This window comes from Oncorhynchus masou, chromosome 15, assembly GCF_036934945.1.
Source record: "Oncorhynchus masou masou isolate Uvic2021 chromosome 15, UVic_Omas_1.1, whole genome shotgun sequence".
NCBI lineage: Eukaryota > Metazoa > Chordata > Actinopteri > Salmoniformes > Salmonidae > Oncorhynchus > Oncorhynchus masou.
In genome coordinates, this window is record NC_088226.1 from 7096152 (window position 1) to 7112780 (window position 16629).

The window sequence follows — 16629 nt, forward strand, 5'->3', positions numbered from 1 at the left end:
TGGCAAGCTGTTTGTTAGAGCTAGATTTTTTTAAACGATTCTCCAATTAGCATAAAAGCTTGCTTAAGGCCAGGCACCACAGGCTGCAATGACATTTTTGCATCTACAGTACATTCAGAAAGTATTCAGACCCTTTGACTTTTTCCACATTTTGTTACGTTACAGCCTTATTCTAAAATATATTCATTTGTTGTTTTTTTCTCATCAATCTGCACACAATACCCCATAATGACAAAGCAAAAACAGATTTTTAGAAATGTTACTTTACTTAGTACTTTGTTGAAACACCTATGGCAGCGATTACAGCCTTGAGTCTTCTTGGGTATGACACTACAAGCTTGGCACACCTGTATTTGGGGAGTTTCTGTAGATCCTCAAGCTCTGTCAGGCTGGATGGGGAGCGTCGCTGCACAGCTATTTGCAGGTCTCTCCAGAGATATTCGATCGGATTCAATTCAGGGCTCTGGCTGAGCCACTCAAGGACATTCAAAGACTTGTCCCGAAGCCACTCTTGCGTTGTCTTGGCTGTGTGTTTAGGGTTGTTGCCCTGTTGAAAGGTGAACATTGACCCAGTCTGAGGTTCTGAGTGCTCTGGAGCAGGTTTTCATCAAGGATCTGTCTGTACTTTACTCCGTTCATCTTTCCCTCTATCCTGACTAGTCTCCCAGTCCCTGCTGCTGAAAAACATCCCCACAGCATGATGCTGCCCCCACCATGCTTCACCGTAGGGATGGTGCCAGGTTTCCTCCAGACGTGACGCTTGAAATTCAGGCCAAAGAGTTCAATCTTGGTTTCATCACACCAGAGAATATTGTTTCTCATGGTCTGAGAGTCCTTTAGCTGCTTTTTGGCAAACTCCAAGTGGGCTGTCATGTGCCTTTTACTGAGGAGTGGCTTCCGTCCGGCCATTCTGCCATAAAGGCCTGATTGGTGGAGTGCTGCACCAATAATACTTGTTAATGCTAGAATCCTTCATTGAAACAATAACAAAGCGTTTTCCCCGCCCCTTTATCACTAAAAAGCTAAGGGATGGGGCTGGAAATATGTATCCACTCTCAAATTCATGTAGCAACTAAGGATTCTAGCTTTACGTTGCATGCTCAGTATGAATGATGATCTACAGTATGAGATCAACGTTGTCGTGTCCATTTGTGGTGTAGGATTGGATAGATGAGTGTGTGTTAGGCTTTGAATTTGCTAGGCACACTCTGGTACCTCAAAAGGAGGACACATCTGCATGCACTTCTATGACACCCCAGCCCAGGAATCTGAGATAGGTGTTCAACTTATCGCTTGACTCTAAATAATATTTTCCAATTAGGACAACGCCTCCATCTGCACTGGAGAATAAAGGTGAGAACCATACTGTTTTGACTTAGTGTTGTCAGGCGGTGTGTGAGAGGAAACATTATCTTCTGCTTTTAATAAAAAACAACGTTGTCAAAAGGATGGAGTGATCTTTGTGACCTGGGCATGAATGTGACATTGTTCCTGGTTTCTGAGGTGGTGCTCCTCAGGGCTTTCCATCTCAGCCAGGTCTATTGTTTCTCTGTGCTACTTCAGATCTTTATCCATTCCTCTAACATTATGAGCCTCTAGAGGACTGAAAGGGATGTTAAAAAGACACCAGTGCTTGAGTCTTGTCTACGGTGTATTTCTACGTCTGTACCTAAGGCAAGTCTTTCCGTCTACTATGGCTTTGACTCTCACTGACAGATGTCTCCTAATATCTGCACGTAGTACCATGGTGTGGTGTGATGTGTTGCATGGTTGTGTCTTCAGTATGGTTGGTGCCCTAAAAGGGATAGTACTCACCTGGTGTGGCGCAGAGGGATGGGAAGTGAAATGCAGAGGAAAGGGTCAAAGGTGTTGCTCTGTTTATGACAATGAGGGCAGGTCAGCGATGACCTGTGGAAAGAAAAACAAGATTGTGTGAAGTTTGATGCCTGTTTTAGACACCTGAACATGCTCTTCTCTGTCAGGCCAGCAGGAAAGTGCATCTTGCTATTAAAATGGACACACTGATGTGTTGCTGTAGAGGTTTTCTGTAGAGATTTTCTATGGGAAAGATAAGTGATGTAAGGGGGGTGGGTAGTGGGAAAAACCCCCATGGTGCGACTGGGCCTTTAAATGGGAACCAGAACGCAGCGATTCCCTAATGATCACTAATACCATCATGGGGAGAATAGAGAACAGTACTAAGATATGGCTTGTTTACTCCCTATATGAATGTTCAGGCCATAGGACTCAAAGGACAGGAAAAGAGAGCAAATCTTCCATTTTACCAATATTTCCTTCCACACCTGGTTCACACACTGTCTCCAACAAACCCCTTTATGTTTAGGAGAGGAAGTTGCTTATTCTGGCAAATCACTAATTGTTTGAACAAAGAGTCAGAGGGTATTTCCATGGAAGTCCTCAGACTGCAGTGCTATTGAACTTGACTTGAATTGAACTTGACTTGAAGTACTTCTAAATCCTGTAATAGTTTTATGGCAAGAACTCCATGACTGGTTCTTCTAGTCAGGAAGCGAAAAGCATTTCACAAGGCTGCCTGAAACTATAATAGCCTTTAGGACTGGAGTGGAATTGAGTTCAACAATGACTTTGCTGCATACAATCAAAACAAGTTGACAAAGCTATGGTTTCTTCGCAAATCTGAATTTCAAGCATAAATCTCCCTCTTCCTCTTTTACCCAGCAAGGCGATATTTTAAGACAGTATTCCCCTATTCTTGTGTTTAGAATTTTTCATATGATCAGTGCACAGAGCTTTCACTTCTCCAGCCTGCATGTCAGGAACCTTTACAAGGGGCAGCCTACCATGGAAATCTTAGCCAGAGCATAGCTGTTTAAATGTGTTTCCCTTCTAGGAAGGCACCTGACAGACCCACAGGGGTGAATAAAGCCCTATTCAACTCAACCCAGCTGACACTGGCTCTGCGTGGAGCTCTCTCTTGGCAGAGTGGAGCTCTCTCTTGGCAGAGTGGATCTCTCTCTTGGCAGAGTGGATCTCTCTCTTGGCAGAGTAGATCTCTCTCTTGGCAGAGTGGATCTCTCTCTTGGCAGAGTGGATCTCTCTCTTGGCAGAGTGGAGCTCTCTCTTGGCAGAGTGGATCTCTCTCTTGGCAGAGTGGATCTCTCTCTTGGCAGAGTGGATCTCTCTCTTGGCAGAGTGGATCTCTCTCTTGGCAGAGTGGAGCTCTCTCTTGGCAGAGTGGATCTCTCTCTTGGCAGAGTGGAGCTCTCTCTTGGCAGAGTGGATCTCTCTCTTGGCAGAGTGGATCTCTCTCTTGGCAGAGTGGAGCTCTCTCTTGGCAGAGTGGATCGCTCCCCTACGGATGTCTTATTCTCAACAGGAAACAGAGGAGCTGCCCATCCTTGCATACAAATAACACTCCAGCAGCTCCAATAAAACATAGATGTACTGTGCATTGGTAAGGAACACTTAGGCCTAAAGGAAAAGGAGGTGATATTTCCGTGATGCCTAATGGATGAAGTGTGAGCAGCACTTGAGAGGGAATCCCTGTCTATGAAGCAGTGATGCTGAAGGGTGATAGTTTGAGTCAGCTTAAACACTAGCCCAGGGGTAGGCAGCCACGGGACGATTTTTGAGGGAGCGTATAGTGGGGGACCAAAACATAATTATAATAATTTTTACACTGCAAATTGACCCCAACTAAGCCCAAAAAGAGATTATATTTGAAAATAACAATACTTTCATACCCTATTTACATTGAGACACGATCACATACACCGAGTGTACAAAACAGCCCTTTGCTCTCAGAACAACCTCAATTCATAGGGACAGGGACTCTGCAAGGAGTTGAAAGCATTCCACAGGGATGCTGACCCATGTGGACTACAATGCTTCCCACAGTTGTGTCAAGTTGGATGGATGTCCTTTGGGTGGTAGACAATTCTTGATACACACGGGAAACTGTTGAACGTAAAAAATCCAGCACCGGGTTTGGTCGGGGGTGCTTTATATGGCACATCGTGCTCTAGTGACTCCTTGTGGTAGGCCAGGTGCCTGCAGGCTGACTTCGGTAATCAGTTGAACGGTGTTTCCTCTGACACATTGGTGCAGCTGGATTCTGGGTTAAGCAGGCAGGGGTTAAGAAGCACAGTTTGGTGGGTCCTGTTTCAGAGGATTCATCACTCAACCTTTGTCTATACCGAGCCTGTTGGGGAGCTGCAGCAATTAGACAATATTGTAATTGGATATTTTAAATTTAACAAGCCAAGTCAGTTAAGAACAAATTATTATTTACAATGACAGCCTACCGGGGAACAGTGGGTTAAATGCTTTGTTTAGGTGCAGAATGACAGAATTTTACCTCGTCGGCACAGGGATTTGATCCAGCAACCATTCGGTTGCCGGCCCAACACTCTAACCACCAGGCTGGCTACCCACCGCCCCTATATTGAGAAATTGGGGGAAATACAATATATATATATATAGAGCGAGAGAGAGGGAGCGAGCGAGACAATACTTATTTAACCCGTCTCCTCCCCTTCATCTCCACTGCCTGAAGTGGATTTAACCAGTGACATCAATAAGGGATCATAGCTTTTCATCTGGATTCCCCTGGTCAGTCTATGACATGGAAAGAGCATGTTTTGTGCACTTATTGTATGTCTCCTTTTTTATTTGTGGGAATACATGGGAACAGATTTCCTAAATTAAACTATTTTCCTGTTGATTTAAGTATTTTCTTTTAACCAAAAACTAAATCCCCGCCCCCCCAAAAAACAATGGGCGGCCCCCAAAAAACACACTAGCCTGGGTAAAACTCTAAAAGCCATTTTCCAAGTATCTGGACGTTCAGTGTCACATTTCCTGAAAAATAATTTAATTAATTATATTTGTTATAACAGCTATTATTAGAACAATCTACTAAAGGTTAAGTGTCTAAAGCAGGGTTCCCCCAATTTGGCTTGCAGGATGTTTTATTTGGCCCCCCAAGTTTTCAGAGAAAAATAAATAACTAATAATATATACAGTGGGGAGAAGAAGTATTTGATACACTGCCGATTTTGCAGGTTTTCCTACTTACAAAGCATGTAGAGGTCTGTAATTTTTATCATAGGTACACTTCAACTGTGAGAGATGGAATCTAAAACAAAAATCCAGAAAATCACATTGTATGATTTTAATTAATTAATTAGCATTTGTGACAGCCCCGAAACCTGAAGGATCTGGAGAAGGTCTGTATGGAGGAGTGGGCCAAAATCCCTGCTGCAGTGTGTGCAAACCTGGTCAAGAACTACAGGAAACGTATGATCTCTGTAATCTCTGTAAACAAAGGTTTCTATACCAAATATTAAGTTCTGCTTTTCTGATGTATCAAATACTTATTGCATGCAATAAAATTCAAATGAATTACTTAAAAATCATATAATGTGATTTTCTGGATTTTTGTTTTAGATTCCGTCTCTCACAGTTGAAGTGTACCTATGATAAAAATTACAGACCTCAACATGATTTGTAAGTAGGGAAAACCTGCAAAATCGGCAGTGTATCAAATACTTGTTCTCCCCACTGTATATAGTACAAGTCAGAAGTATGGACACACCTACTCATTTGAGGGTTTTTCTTAATTTTTACTATTTTCTACATTGTAGAATAATAGTGAAGACATCAAAACTATGAAATAACAGATATGAATCATGTAACCAAAAAAGTCTTAAACAAGACAGCCACCCTTTGCACACGCTTGGCATTCTCTCAACCAGCTTCATGAGGTAGCCTGAAATGCATTTAAATGAACAGGTGTGGCTTGTTAAATGTTAATTTGTGGAATTTCTTTCCTTCTTAATGCGTTTGAGCCAATCAGTTCTGTTGTGACAAGGTAGCTTTGGTTGGTCTACAGAAGATAGCCCTATTTGGTAAAAGACCAAGTCCATATTATGTCAATAACTACTTAAATAAGCAAAGAGAAACGACAGTCCATCGTTATTCTAAGACATGAAGGTCAGTCAAAAACCATCAAGGGCTATGATGAAACTGGCTCTCATGAGGACCACCACAGGAAAGGAAAACCCAGAGTTACCTCTGCTGCAGAGGATACGTTCATTAGTTACCATGAACGTATCAAATAACAGACACATCTCAACATAAACTGTTCAGTTGAGACTGCGTGAATTCGGCCTTCATGGTCGAATTGCTGCAAAGAAAGCACAACTAAAGGACACCAATAATAAGAAGAGACTTGCTAGGGCCAAAAAACATGAGCAATGAACATTAGACCAGTGGAAATCTGTCCTTTGGTCTGATGAGTTTGGTTCCAACCGCTGTGTCTTTGTAAGACGCAGAGTAGGTGAACGGATGATCTCCGCATTTGTGGTTCCCACCATGAAGCATGGAGGAGGAGGTGTGATTGTGTGGGGGTGCTCTGCTAGTGACACCTTCAGTGATTTATTTACAATTCATTGCACACTTAACAAGCATAGGTACCACAGCATTCTGCAAAGATACCCCATCCCATCTGATTTGCGCTTTGTTGGACTATCATTTGTTTTCAACAGGACAATGACGCAAAACACACCTCCAGGCTATGTAAGGGCTATTTGACCGAGAAAGAGAGTGATGGAGTGCTGCATCAGATGACCTGGCCTCCACAAACACCCAATCTCAACCCAATTGAGATGGTTTGGATGACCACAGAGTGACGGAAAAGCAGCCAACAAGTGCTCAGCATATGTGGGAACTCCTTCAAGACTGTTGGAAAAGCATTCCATGTGAAGCTGGTTGAGAGAATGCTAAGAGTGCGCAAAGCTGTCATCAAAGCAAAGGGTGGCTACTTTGAAGAATCTCAAGAATCTGAAGAATTGATTGATTTGTTTAACACTTTTTTGGTTACTACATGATTCCATATGTGTTATTTCATAGTTTTGATGTCTTCACTATTATTCTAGAAAATAGTAAAAAAAAAAATCAACCTTGAATGAATAGATGTGTCCAAACTTTTGACTGGTACTGTATTTGTTTTTTACATTTTCATTGTTGGACTGTTAAAAACACCAGGATATGAGCTCCAAGTGATTTTAATTTTGGAAATCAGTTCCTAAGTATTCCCACACATAACAGAGAGACACGTGATCATATAGTCAAATATATCTGTTTGGGCTTCTGGTGGTCAATTTGCAGTCTACAAATGATTTGTAATTATGGTCCGGCCCCCCGACCATCATCTCACGAAAATTATTGTCCTGTGGCTGAATCTAATTGATGATCCCTGGCCTAAAGATTGGCTGTTAATTCATCTCAGTGAGCCTGCAGCCTCACTGCATCTCTGGGTTCAAAAGGTCGTGGCCCCATTAGAGATTGTTGATATGTAAGGCATCCTTCAGCAGGTGATCCTGAGCATCCAGACAGAACAAAGGAATTACCGTAATAATCACAGTCACAGTAATAATCTCAAAAATGCTTCAAAGCCCTTTTTATTCAACCCTCCTGCAGAAATATTAATACATTAAGTGTTGAGACAAAACAAAGGTCACCCAGTCAAAATGATTCAGACAAAGAGAGGCGAGAAGCTCTGAGAGAGAGTGGTGGGTTTTCGTGCCGCTGTAAAAAGGCTGAGCTTCCAGTGAAACTACTGTACACCACGTCCATAATCTGACATGCTCTGCTGCCTGCCGTTTGGCTTCACTCTAATGAGCAGACCTTCACAGATACCTCAGAGATTTTCACTGCATATTACCCATGTTAGGCAGTGAGTCATGCTGTGGGATGAGAACAAAACTAGCTATATCAAAGCTTTACCTTCAAGAACTGGGCAATGCATGATTTGATCAGTCTACAGAGTTAGAGTAAATATAATAGGTTCAAAATCAATACTTCCAGAGTTAGAGTAGGCACTTCACTTTTGCGGAGACATCACATTCAGACAAAATAATTGTAATAACGGTACCGTACAGTCAATTGAATGACACCAACATGTGATGAAAGTCAAATCAAATCAGAATCAAAAACTTAAGAGATAAAAGGCCTGTCAGTATATATGAAGCTTGTTTGTAAACTGGCTAAGTCTTGTCAAGTATAATGGGACTGGTGATTGTATAGTGACAAACAGACCCATTGCAGTGATAATTATATTACATACTGAAGTGTTACACCCAGGACTCAAATGCTGGAGGGCAATGAGAGAGGGACAGAGGAATAGTTAACAAATCAAAGATAGGGACTCCAAAGGCTGTTCCTAAAACAAATAGCACAACAAACATCGTAAGTATATGTCACTAATAGTATTATATTAGTTATTAGTATGACAAATATTTAATCATATAAAATACATACAGTATTTTGCAATTTCACTGACCACTGCGACTCTGAATCCCACTTTCACACATTATTCTAAAAAAGCTTTGACAGTAGCTTTTCAGTCTTACACTTTCACACCCAGGCCTCAATCCTCATCTCAGACAATGATGCTGTTGCCTGAGTAAGTGATTTGGACTGGCCCAAGGGGAAAAAACAGATGGTTATGGAAAGATATGGCTATGGAATATTCCTTGAGAGACATTTCTATATAGTCCAGAGCTCTTTTCCTCTGAACTAAAGCTATGCTGTAGCTCTGGAATGCGAAGTTATGCTGTTTTTGAAGTTATACTATCAGTGATCATCAGTCAAGTGTTGGATTCCAGTCTGAATCACCCTGGGTGAATCTGGCACAGTGTTTGAGTGGGTGAGCTAGCTATGGCTCCCGAGCTAGCTATGGCTGCTTCCTGTCTAGACACGCCCATTTCCCGGGTGTCAAAGCAGAAACATTCATCAGTGGGTAGCAATTAAGGGATGCGCTCTGACAGATGTATTAAAGGCATTACACCAAGCTGCTGATTTTCCAAGGAATTAGCAGATGGAGGAAACAAAAACAGGCAGGAAATTACAAAGCAAATGGAAACTTCCACAGAGTGGCAAGTGTTCTAATTACTTCACGGCAGAGTTAAAAGGTCCAAATATACATCTGTTCTATTGTGCAGTTGTTTGCATAATTCCTTGTCAATATAGTACGACATTAGTCAAGGTTACCCAGAGAAGAGTACAGCTAACGTAAAATTGGGGGCTTGACAGAGATTTACACTTGGCAGTTGGATGCAGAACTGTCATTGGCACCTCTGTGAGAGGAGTGGACAGCCAAATCATGATGAAGGTACTGCAACAGCCCCAATACCTTCAGCAACTCCAGTGATCTCCTGACCACAGCTGTGAGATGCATCTGTTTCATAGAAATACCTAGGAGGCTTTATCTCCAAGATTAAATGAACACTTGTGAGGTTCAGAGGCTCTGGGTTCAAAGCTGCTGTAGCAGGCGCTGAGGGGCACTGAACACGGATTGAAAGGAATGTTATAAGGACTAAAACTGTGAAAACTCAATCAGGTTCATCAATCACAGCTTATCAGGAAAGCTACTAGAGCAAAGATTGTATACGTTTATTCAATATGTAGGTAATCTATGCCTATTCGATTTGTACAGTTGTCGTTTTTCACTTGACCTCAAACAAGAACCAACCACCCCACTCATTTTACTCAAGACCATAAATGCACTTGAAGGGGTCCCTAGTTACCTAGGAGACATAAAGGTTAGGTGGAGGGGCAGTCTTTCTTACTGCACTCTGTGCATGGGCCTTGTCAGTATTGATGCTCCAGCTAGGCTCAGTAATTACTGGAATGTCTGCAGTGATTTAATGAGGTTACTCTTTCTCCTGCTAATACATATACAACCTATACCCACTTATAGTTATAATGGCATCTCCATTACACATTATCTGATAATTACAATTTAATTCAATCAATGAGAACTGGTTCGAAGAGTCATCGGTAATCGAATGTGATGTGGGAAAAAAGCCTCCATACCTAACTCTGCATTGGTTGTACAATAATTGTAAAGAACTCATAGGAGAGGTGCAAAACCCAATAGACAAAGTTACAGGCAGTGTGACCGATGGACTAACAGCTTGTACCAAGACAAGCATGAAACTGATTTCCAACCAAATGACCATAATTGCATTGAACTGTATAACATTTGGTTCATAATTAAAGGACATTTATTAAAATTGGAATGGGCAACTAAGTTTAACCCAATATGTTTTTGTTTAGCCAACTTCCAAATTCTTCCTAAATCTCAATCAATCTCTCAACAACAGACTCCCTCGCAACCTCATCCAGGTGCACTGACAGGAATAGAACGGGTTAGACAAAAACACAACTGGCTCCTAATGTAAATAAAATAACAAAAGCTGTCACATTTTGACACTTTTTCATTATTTATTATTTTCTAGCATTTTCATCTAAGGAGCAGGTTGAGCCACGAAAAATATTTCACAATGAACAAAGGAAAGAAAAGTAACTCTTCTGTTTTACATTCAAGACACTGAATCTGAGGGAAATTGTTGACTGACACAAATATGGAAGACAATTCCCTGTTTAGTAATTCATTTATTTTTCACCTGTCCTTCAAGGTGCAAGGCAGCTGTTTTTACATTAGCACAAGTCCAGGGATTGAGTCAACTGTCTTCTACTCAGCTCAGCTCAGATGCCATCAATTTCATCAATGCTTGCAGGACTAAGGTGCCGATAGTAATAGGGTTATTCTCTAGCAGTATGCTATGGGCAGACCTGGCAAACTGGAAACTCACTTGTATTGTGCCTGGAAGTGTTCCTGTATAAAGCTGTGGCATGCCCCGGGCTGCTGCGAGTGGGGAGGCTCAGTGACCATCGCCTCCTCTGATATACCAGGGCCCTGGAATAGAGAGTGGACAAACAGAAACACATCATTTTAACATCTACAATCGCTAACAGTAAAAAAACATCAGGTTCAACTAAATCCACTGCTATTCGGATGACACCCAGATTTACATCCACACCCAACCCACCTCTCACCTGTTTCCCCTGTTTCTGATCAACTGTCTCCAGGACATCAAAAACTGGATGACACCCAATCTACTCAAACTCAGGAGCAATAAAACCATCCACTAAACAAAACTGTGCACCATCGTGGACTGGACTTTCAGCGCTGCCCCCCCCCCCGCCCCCAAACTCTGGAACTCTCTTCCCCCAGCCACCCAAAACTCTGGGGGCATTGCTACTAGCTACTAGAGTTAGCGCAATGACATGCTAGCTGTTCCCATAGATTTCCAGTCATTGAGCTAACAACTATCCATTTAAAAGTGCATCTTGGCAGAAATATATACTTATTTTTTTGCATCAGTGGCAACAATTTAGCAGCGGTGAGCCACTGCTGCCAAATGAATATAGGAGTTAACACTGGACTGAGGGGAGGTACAAATCAGCATAAAATATATTAAATGAATATCTGTCTAGTTAGAACATTGTGAAATGTTGTTCAGCAGTCTTTTTTTCTATTAAAAGGGGATTTTCAAAGGCAGTGGAAAGTATTGACGTGAATGAAACCCGCTTGGGGGACTTCTCTCTTTATTCTTTAATCCACTCACCTACAGCAGAGCTCAACTGGCCTTGGAAAAGATAAAAGAGGAGGAAAAAGCGATAAAACTAACAGACTGATCACTGAAACCATGCAAGGTCAAAAAAACAAGCTAATCTGGGACGGCACACAACAAGGGAATAGCCCAGCTATGTGATAATGAATGAAATGAATTGAAAACTGTCCCCGTCAGTGCAGATTTGACTGAACTAATCCACCTAGCCCTAGCTGCACCATCAACAACAATAGCATCAACAACAGCAGCCATGGTCTTTGCTCCTCCTTCATCGTCACTTTTGAGGGTGTCTCTAGCACTTTCTAATGGCGGTTTGTTGCCAGTGTGACTCTGTGGAATAATAATTACTGCAGATTATGTAATGGCACATCATGGATGCAGTGTAGTCATTTGAAACCAATGTAATGTCAAATCTGAATCATTCTCTCACTATGGTATCAGGGTCATGGTTGCACCATGACAGGAGAGCCAGGAGGAGATGTGTGGTTATGATGGATATTTTGGTACAGCAATGGTAAAAACGAAACAAAAGGTACCATACCATAGGCACTGAGACAGGATGGATGACTGAGAAAAAGAGAGGTAATACTGTATAATGTCGTTAGGGGCATTCATTCGGCTTAATTACCCCTATCATTTCCTGGGATAAAAAAAATGTTTTATTGTCACATACACCAGATAGGTACTGTGAAATGTGTTGTTTTGTGTTGTTTTACAGGGTCAGTCATAGTAGCACTGTAATGTGTGCTCCCTCTCCGGCCTCTAGGTCACCAGGCTTGTTTAAGGCGCACACCTGTCACCAGTGTTACGTGCATTTGTGCATAATGACACTCACCTGGACTCCATCACCTCCTTGATTACCTGCCCTTTATATGTCACTCCTTTTGTTTTTTCCCCAGGCGTCATTGTTTCTGTGTCATGTCAGTGCTCTGTTTGTGTTTCTTGTTTTGTTTATTTATTAAAAGTATTTACTCCCTGAACTTGCTTCCCGACTCCCAGCGTACATCATTACAAGTACAGTGCCCCTGGAGCAAATTAGGTCTAAGTGCCTTGCTCAAGGGCACATACACAGATTTGTCACCTTGTCGGTTCGGGTATTCGAACCAGCAACCTTTCGGTTACTGGTTCAACACTTGAACGGCCTTCCCTTCATGAATGTCTTTGAAGGAAATCATGGTAAATCAATTTAACAGCAAATAACAAATGATTTTGCTGGCTTGATTACCAATTATTACTGTAACTGAGCTCTCACAATCTCTCTTCAAAGATGTGTGAAACTTCAACATGCCTCTGCAATATAGTCAATATCAACTGCACAATATGTGCTCACTGACAACGTCGGTTATGAAAGTGACAAAGTAGAACATTTTCCTTATTGTCTATTTCCTGATTTATACAGTTACAGTTACAGTCACCGTAGCTGATTTTGCATCAAAGTTGAGGTAAGAGGACACAGTTAAGCCTTTATTCCTACAAAACAAGCATATTGTTGGAAAACAATGGTTATAAATAAAAAATAAAGGGAGAATTATGCACCAAAGATACGAACATCAGATTTTCAAGTGCAAAGGGAATTTGAGCTGCCATTTGCCTTCAGGCATTCAGGATTTAGTGAAGTAACATGATGCACTTCAGATGCATAGTGGAGATATTTAATGGTACAAAATTGTACATTATGGAGTAAATATATGACTACAATACAGCCTTTGTGTGTGTGTGTGTGTGTGTGTGTGTGTGTGTGTGTGTGTGTGTGTGTGTGTGTGTGTGTGTGTGTGTGTGTGTGTGTGTGTGTATGTGCGTGCGTGCGTGCGTGTGTGTGTGTCAGTGTCTCCTGACCCCTCCTGTCTCAGCCTCCAGTATTTATGCTGCAGTAGTTTATGTGTCGGGGGGCTGGGGTCAGTTTGTTATACTTCTCCTGTCCAATTCGGTGTCCTGTGTGTCCTGTGTGAATCTAAGTGTGCGTTCTCTAATTCTCTCCTTCTCTCTCTCTTTCTCTAGCTCGGAGGACCTGAGCCCTAGGACCATGCCGCAGGACTACCTGACATGATGACTCCTTGCTGTCCCCAGTCCACCTGGCCGTGCTGCTGCTCCAGTTTCAACTGTTCTGCCTTATTATTATTCGACCATGCTGGTCATTCATGAACATTTGAACATCTTGTCCATGTTCTGTTATAATCTCTACCCGGCACAGCCAGAAGAGGACTGGCCACCCCACATAGCCTGGTTCCTCTCTAGGTTTCTTCCTAGGTTTTGGCCTTTCTAGGGAGTTTTTCCTAACCACCATGCTTCTACACCTGCATTGCTTGCTGTTTGGGGTTTTAGGCTGGGTTTCTGTACAGCACTTTGAGATATCAGCTGATGTATGAAGGGCTATGTAAATAAATTTGATTTTGATTTGATTTGATTTGTGTGTGTGTGTGTGTGTGTGTGTGTGTGTGTGTGTGTGTGTGTGTGTGTGTGTGTGTGTGTGTGTGTGTGTGTGTGTGTGTGTGTGTGTGTGTGTGTGTGTGTGTGTGTGTGCGTGCGTGTGTGTGTGTGCCTATCTGTAGCTCCCAAACTGAAACAGCTTTGACCTTGAAGGTGACATTTACAGTTACATGGGTGGCAGGGTAGCAGGGTAGCCTAGTGGTTAGAGCGTTGGACTAGTAACCAAAAGGTTGCGAGTTCAAATCCCCAAGCTGACAAGGTACAAATCTGTCATTCTGCCCCTGAACAGGCAGTTAACCCACTGTTCCTAGGCCATCATTAAAAATAAGAATATGTTCTTAACTGACTTGCCTATTAAAATAAAAAAAAATTGTCACAAAGAACATTTGATGTTTCTGGATTCTTTTAAATTGCAAATAAACATTCATACTTTCAACATTCAGCACCTGAACAAAGCCACTGGATGTACATGTTTAACTATGATAACAAATCTCTGACTCACCTTTTCTTATCAAGAGTGGTTGACTTGGAAAAGGCCAAGCTAAAACCACATTTCTGGGTTAGCACATTATTACTGAAGTTACTAGAGCGCTGTACCTAGACGCCAGGCACTTGAAAATGCATTAAGTCATCGTATCATTTTAGCCCTCATTTGACAGGCTCATGGAGGCTGTCACAGCATTATTGCTCGCCAAGTCTCTCTGTTGACTCTTTCTCCACCACACCATGTCTCCTGTCCTGATCCCATACTGACTGCCACTGTTCCCAGGCAGGCAGCTCAACCATGACCCCATCTCACAAATGGAGCTGAAAGGAGGTTTTTGAATTTTGGGTTGTGGAAAAAAAGTGTAGTGTAGTGTTGTGTGGGAGTGCTCAAAAAGTGTAGTGTAGTGTGGTGTGGGAGTGCTCAAAAAGTGTAGTGTAGTGTGGTGTGGGAGTGGTCAAAAAGTGTAGTGTAGTGTGGTGTGGGAGTGCTCAAAAAGTGTAGTGTATTGTGGTGTGGGAGTGCTCAAAAAGTGTAGTGTAGTGTGGTGTGGGAGTGGTCAAAAAGTGTAGTGTAGTGTGGTGTGGGAGTGCTCAAAAAGTGTAGTGTAGTGTGGAGGAGAGTTCCACTAACTAACCAACACCACTGAGTCTTTTCTTCCAAGTCCACTTCAGCATAGCACAGACCGGAATGTGACCGAAGCATGACCTTCCCCTCTTGCACGGGGCTTCAATAGGCACATACAATCACAAATGTTCCCTCTTCTCTCATTTCCCTCCACTCTCACTTTAGTGAGTTCCTCTATGGTTTTAGCTCTCTCCATCACACTCTACCCCACTCAGTCACTCCCTCATCCTTCTCTCATAACATTCTCTCCCCCCCCCCCCTGTGTGTTACGGTAATGCTCTGCTGAGCCTCCTCTTATTTGTCAAGGGGTAACAGGTCTTTAGAGCAGGCATTGAGAGCAGAGAGAGAGAGAGAGAGGCTAGGAGGTCTGCTCTCCTGAGGCCTATACTCCTACAGAACATATAGCTAGCTGAATTCATGCCTTACTACCACTCTCTGGCCTCCTCAGCAGCAGAGTTGACTGGAGCTGGAGAGATAGTACATTCCAGAGTTATCTTTATGCAGAGATAACAACACAGTGTTCCGAGACCAATGAGCCCAGCCCAGACACAGTCTTATCACCTCACTAAATTCCCTGGTGAGCCTGGCCAAGTCATCAGACTGCGAGGCGGCAGCAGCATGTTAGCAGCAACCGCCAGTATGGCTAGGACGATACCAGTATCGCAATCTGTTTTCAGTGGCAAAAATTAAAACACGATGCAGACTAACTCTTTGGTCCTTTAAAACCCTACTGTATGTCAAATAATGTGTGCTATAGTTTGGAAAGTAAATAAATGTGACTCTGGATGATAACATAACGGGTAGCAGGGTAGCCTAGTGGTTAGAGCGTTGGACTAGTAACCGAAAGGTTGCAAGTTCGAATCCCTGAGCTGACAAGGTACAAATCTGTCGTTCTGCCCCTGAACAGGCAGTTAGCCCACTGTTCCTAGGCCGCAGGCAACGTAGTCATGTTTATTTGACTTTGCCCTGGTGTTTTTATTAACAGCAATACTGTGTAAACAAACTAACAGATATTTCATTTGTTCAACTTAGTGCTTGATAGGGTGGTGAGAGGCATCACAACAACTTCAAGCCCTTTAGCGTCTAAATTGAATAAAATAAGCCCTTGGAAAGATGAATTATTATTTTATTATTTCCAGATATAAAGATGACGCTGTATCAACAAAACACGGATTGCAACTTGCAAAACATGCGGGAAGAAAATTGCAGACGGAGGCGCAACAATTTCCAATTTTGTTTGACATTTGAAGCTGCACAAAGAATGGTAAGTCGTGGCTAATATAGCCGACAGCTATATAATTTATAACTCTTCTAGTGTAGCATGTAGGCTAACGTAACGTTAAATCAATGAGCTTCCACACAGTCAATCAGTGCGAGAACGTGATAATTGCACCCAAGATTGAGCTACAACTGGCTAGGCAGTTGGTAGCCTAAATCCTGCCTGATGTTACTGCTGTTCCTAAAACCATTGACAAACGTTAGCCTACTGTAACCACACAGAGACAGTGAGTGTGTGTTTGTGTAAGGTTGGGCGATTGTGTACAAGCCTACATCGCCCGATTGCGCCCCATAGCGATCCTCGATAGTCGATCACTTTTGGGAGGGGGTCTTTCTCATGGCTACCCA

General features: G+C 42.5%; 1 protein-coding gene across 1 annotated transcript in view; it reads right to left on the reverse strand.

Moving 5' to 3' along the window:
- The window catches only part of LOC135555438 (ubiquitin carboxyl-terminal hydrolase 43-like), a 104500-nt gene that overhangs the window by 40062 nt on the left and 47809 nt on the right, over positions 1-16629 (reverse strand). Inside the window, exons 3-4 of the mRNA XM_064987849.1 lie at positions 10644-10747; positions 1816-1908 (exon numbers count right to left, since the gene is read on the reverse strand). Coding sequence (XP_064843921.1) covers positions 1816-1908; positions 10644-10747 — 197 coding nt within the window. The remainder of the gene's footprint in view (positions 1-1815; positions 1909-10643; positions 10748-16629) is intronic.